This window comes from Argentina silus (assembly GCF_951799395.1).
Source record: "Argentina silus genome assembly, chromosome: 14".
NCBI lineage: Eukaryota > Metazoa > Chordata > Actinopteri > Argentiniformes > Argentinidae > Argentina > Argentina silus.
This window is the reverse complement of record NC_139668.1, coordinates 10,128,514-10,134,045: the sequence shown is the minus strand read 5'-3', so window position 1 is coordinate 10,134,045 and position 5,532 is coordinate 10,128,514. Positions and strand designations below refer to the sequence as shown.

Here is a 5,532-nt window from a genome sequence, read left to right as displayed (position 1 = left end):
TCATCTTTTAGAATGATTATGATTTACCATTGCAATTTTGAATTTTGTGTGACTAACATGAAAATACTTCTTTCAAGGTACAAATAGAATGACATTTTGGTGCCCAATTTACATTTGTGGCTTTACAGTTCCAAAAGAATAATCCAATAGCAGCACTTTCCACATAAGGCCACAACCTCTCGACCCAATTTCTTTCTTTGGCAAATTCTCTGGATCATTGTACTCAAAATAGGCAACATTTGCAAAAATAACTTCCTCACTAGCTTGGAGTTTAGTATGTGTGATCTATTTACACATCCTCATGTTGGCACATTGGCAATTGAACCAGACGTGTCAAATTATAAGCAAACAATGATATGTGGACCGCTTGGTCCACATATTCATTAAGGAGTCTTGAACAGGTTAAGATAGAGTCTGTGTGGCTGGATGGGATGAGTTGGGTGTTCTGTTTGGCCTGAGCAGATGCCTGTGTTTCTCTTCCTGTTATGTCTAAAACCATCTCCAGAATTCTGAATGCACTTTTCCTTTAATTAGCTTGTGTGTCGTGGCAGTGTGTATGCGGACCGCGAAGCCTCTGTGGGAGTGCTAGGCGATGATAGGGTCAGGAGCTAAGGGAATCACTGGTGGTACTTGGACAAAAATCTGATCTCCTGGTCTGATGTGGTCTGAGTTCCTTGACAGAAGTAGATACACTCTTAGAAAAAAGGTGCTACCTAAAACCAAAAAAGGTTCTCTTACAGTATAAGACAAGGTGAAGAACTCGTATTAGTTCAATGGTACCACCTTTTTTCAAAGAGTGTAGAGATGTTGCCTGTAGGGGCGCTTAGTGGCATAGCACACTAATGCACACGCCACGTAATCGCAAGGGTCCTGGTTCGATTCTGACCCTCGACATATCTTGCATGTCATCCCTCCTCTCTCTCACCCATCCTTCCTGTCAATCTCTACTGTCTCTATCTCAATAAAGCAGAAATGCCCTAAAACATTATAAAAAAAAAAAAGAGAGATGTTGCCTGTAAAAATACAGGGTCAGATATTTGCTCATCCCTCTAATGGTTATGGTCAAGGGTGGATACCAACCTCTACTGTACCTTGCTAGCTTAATGGCTGAATTGTTTATGTCATTACTTTGGCCTTGTGATCCCGTGGGCATTACAATGCAACCATTTATGGAAATGTAATGAATGGTTATTTTAAGAGAAAACAATGATACCCTAACCCTAACCCAATTGTCCACTCAGCAATGGTATTTGAAGGAAATCGGGCCATGTCAAATATAGGCAATGTCCTCTTTTACAGGCAAGGGAGTTGGGGGATTGAAAAGAAAATGGCGGAGCGCTACGACTGCCAGCACTGCAAGGAGTCCCTATATGGGAAGAAGTACATCCTCTGTGAAGAGAATCCGTTCTGCGTGCAGTGCTATGAGAGCATCTATTCCAATGCCTGTGAGGAATGCAAGAAACCGATTGGCACCAACAGCAGGGTAGGTCCGCTTCCCAAATGCACCCCATTGGCTTACCTCAACCGAAACACCTGCAGTCACAGTACAGTACAAAACATACTAAATACTGTATGTCTCTGCTCCTTGGGATCAAGGTGTTGGTCCAAGCCCAATGACTAGAAATGGCGAGAAAAGCTGAAAAAAGTGCTGGGGTGGATTTGTCAAATGTGTTCTAGTTAGTAGCACCTACTATATTCCAATGACACAGGTGTTAAACAGACCAATTAGAAGACCAATGTCCCAGACAGGAGGGACATGGGGCACATGACCACTGCCTCAGTCTCATTTTGACAAGGGCGTTGTGCATTTCAGCAATCAGTGTCACATTACATGATCATGTCACCCCCCTTCACAGGACAACCCCCCCCCTGTATCCTGTGTTACAGCTACAGTGGCACCCAGACCTGAGTGCATCAACCCCTAGGGCAAGGTTCCGCTTTTTTCCGCCATTCTAAATTGGTGGCTAATTAGGAATATGCTATGAGACGTGATAGTGATTGTCACCAAGCGTCTCTCACAAGCAGTAAGGAGGAGTGAAGCTTGGTCACAGGCAGAACATTAATGCAGAACATTATATGGCAGAACATTATATGGCAGAACATTAATGCACATTATGAGGTTACTATACCTCATTTGTGGAGATCAGTTTTTTTTCTGGTCAGGTCACGTGCTTAGGGAAAACCCTGCCCCTACTCATATATGGTGAGTTATGGTGTCCTGTTCAATGGAAAAACACACCAAAGAAACAGACAATTATCACAGTAGTTTCACACTAGATGCCACACTAGTGACCAGTGCTTAGGAGAACCCATAAGATAACCTGTTCAAATGTATTGGGTTTTAGGAGATCTCATTCATAGGTCGATCACATAGCCTCTTATCTACTTATTTATCTGACATGATTAAGCAATAGGATTACATAAACCTCCGTTTGTCCTGTCAGCCTCTCCCTCCCTCCACTGTAAACGAAGCAACTGTTGTCCCATCCTCCCACAGGACCTCTCCTACAAGGACCGCCACTGGCATGACGACTGCTTCCATTGTTTCAAGTGCAGCCGTTCTCTGGTGGATAAGCCCTTCTCCACCAGGGACGACATGATGATGTGCCCCGAGTGCTACTCCAACGAGTACTCCTCCAAGTGCCATGAGTGTAAGAAGACCATTAAACCTGGTAAGGAGTAAGAAACTGAACAACTATTAGTGGTGGTGACTTCTTACAAGCATAAGCCCCTCAATGTTTTATCATCAAATCACGATAGGATCTTCTATACATTTTTGGCAGGCTAAAATTCTTGATAATAACTAAGCCAATACAGTATATGAGCTTATGACAAGTCTTACAAATGGTATGTCAGAATGCATTATGCCTTTCTGTAAAGTTTTGCCAAACAGTCGGGCAGAAATCAGTTTGACTTTAGTGGAATTTGGCAACTTACCTGAAAGCTGTTTCCACCAGGAGAGGCTGGTGGATGTAGAAATTGAAGGATGGGCTCATTGTAATGAATGGAATGAGGAATGGTATGGGAGGAATGGGAATGATATCTACCTCAACCAGTCTCCCCTGGTTTCAAATTATTGTATGTGCAGCTTTCACTAATGTCTCTAATGATATCATTATAAAATTCTATTGTTGAAGCAATGATTTGCACAATGGATTGTCTGTCATACATTGGTTTAGTCAACTCACGCACCACCACTGATATCATTATCCAATTTGTGTCAGATCTCTGTGTGTGTGTCCCATTCTGCTTTTTACATCTGAATGGCACTATTGTTACCATGCATCATTCTCCCTCCCTCCCACCTTCCCTCTCTCCCTTGATCTCTCTCTTTCTCTCTCTTTCTCTCTCTTTCTCTCTCTTTCTCTTTCTCTCTCTCTTCCTCTTCCTCCTCCTCTCTCCAGGCTCCAGAAAGATGGAGCATAAGGGGAACAGCTGGCATGACACCTGCTTCACCTGCCAGCGCTGCCAGCAGCCCATTGGCACCAAGAGCTTCATCCACAAGGATAACAGTAACTACTGCGTACCCTGCTATGAGAAGCAGTTTGCAATGCAGTGTATTCAGTGCAAGAAGGTAATCAGTAAACCAAACAAAAGAAACCAAAGGGTTTCACAATGCAAGGTTGTGTTGTATGGTTAGCATTGCATAGTGATGTTAGCTATCCTTTTCAAGAAACTTGAATTACTAACACCCCTGTGCCAGGCCATTTAAAACCATGTTTTGGATTGGCTTGCTCTACAGTCATGTTAGAGGCCTCACAGGGAGTTGAGTTGATTAATGTACTACTAAATGCTCCATAAGCAATGAAGTCTTGGTAACACTGGTAACACTGACTGGTGAATAATACTAAAAGGACCTTGACAATTCCTGTTCTGTGTTCTCTAGCCAATCCTCACCGGCGGGGTGACCTATCGTGACCAGCCCTGGCATAAGGACTGCTTCCTGTGTACTGGGTGCAAGCAGCAGCTGTCTGGCCAGCGGTTTACCTCCCGGGATGACTTTGCGTACTGCCTCAACTGCTTCTGCAACCTGTATGCCAAGAAATGTGCCTCCTGCACCACCCCTATCAGTGGTATGGACACCCTGCACCCACATACCATCATACAGAGACAGGGTTCAATCAAACCTGCCATAGTTTACAAACTACTGAGAACCAGAGATATCTTTCGGCTATTGTAAATATAGATTTTGTTTTGTAAATGTACGCACAGAGCCATTATTAATCAATTTTATGCTGAAGAGATGATATGTCCATGCTTATCACACTTGTAGAATATGCTGTACCCTTCTACAATACCAATTACATGTAATCTAGGAATTACATGAACTCTAAGAAAAACTTCGAATTATTTTAGATTTAATTAAATAAAACAGAATAATAAGTTACGGTGTATCTTCAAAGGTCTGCTGACCTATCTTGGTTTTGGAGCTCTGCTCCAGGTCATGTGCTTTGCATAAAATGTCCAGTACACTCATCTATTAGGGCATTATTACATTAGCCATCAAGGGGGTGTTTAAGGAAATCTCAGATGCTCATATCCCTCACTGTGCTTGGTTGTAGGTCTAGGAGGCAGTAAGTACATCTCGTTTGAGGAGCGCCAGTGGCACAACGACTGCTTCAACTGCAAGAAGTGCTCCCTTTCCCTGGTGGGGAGAGCCTTCCTGACGGCCCGCGATGAGATCATGTGCCCCGGGTGTGGAAAAGATGTCTGAGACGCGAGTCACCCTCACTGTGACCACTGCCATGCAAAGCTGTGCAAGGCCAAAGTCAAAAGAAGCTAGAGAAGACACTTTGACTAACATTTAATTTCTAGTAATATATATATATATATATATATATATATATATATATATATATATATATATATATATATACAATACTATAATTTTCTGATTAACCAAGCTTCCCCTTTAGGGGCTTTCTGCATGTACTGGCCTCAGCTTGATAAGATGTTGTCTAATATGATAAGCACAATATGACATCAGTATTAAAGTCTGATCATATCTATTAACTTGTATCTATAGTCTTAAGCTATTTGAATGTAGTTAAAAAATTATAACCTTTGTCTCTGGTTTGTCCAGTTGAACTAATTTATTCTATTATGATATAACTAACAGGAGTTTTATTATTTATGTTAGAGTAGTGAAATATAATGAACATATGGAATGTTCGTGTACTCTAAAGTGAAATTAAAGTGTTGCATATGCCACCCAGTGTTGATTAAAGTATCTAAAGATGGACTTCTTTGAAGGCTCTGAAATACATGATATGACAAGCAGATGCAAACCTTTGTTATATCATTCCACAATGTGATTTAGATTTAGAAAACTGGCCTAAAATGGATAAGTTGATTTATTGATTGTTGAGTGAATGTCGGAAATCTCCAGAGAGAATAAGTGATAGATCCAAAGATCACCACAATGACATGATACCAACAAATATAGTAATTAATCATTCAGACATTTTGTTTATTGGAAATGTCTGGTGACTGGAAAAATATGTATGAAAAGTTCCACTGCCATGGTAAGAC

At 41.5% G+C, this 5,532-nt stretch overlaps 1 protein-coding gene across 2 annotated transcripts; it reads left to right on the top strand.

The window, feature by feature from the left end:
* Positions 1-1,327: 1,327 nt before the first annotated feature.
* On the top strand, positions 1,328-4,714 carry LOC310814942 (four and a half LIM domains protein 2-like; the record flags this gene model as incomplete). Of its 2 annotated transcripts, none has more annotated exons than XM_083684518.1 (5): positions 1,328-1,483; positions 2,498-2,672; positions 3,405-3,574; positions 3,887-4,073; positions 4,563-4,714. In XM_083684518.1, the coding sequence occupies 5 exons, from the start codon at positions 1,328-1,330 to the stop codon at positions 4,712-4,714; spliced, it is 840 nt and encodes a 279-aa protein (XP_083540644.1). The 2 variants fall into 2 exon arrangements, with proteins under 2 accessions (XP_083540644.1, XP_083540645.1); XM_083684519.1 differs by having other exon boundaries at positions 2,498-2,679; positions 3,412-3,574.
* Between the last annotated feature and the right edge of the window lie 818 nt (positions 4,715-5,532).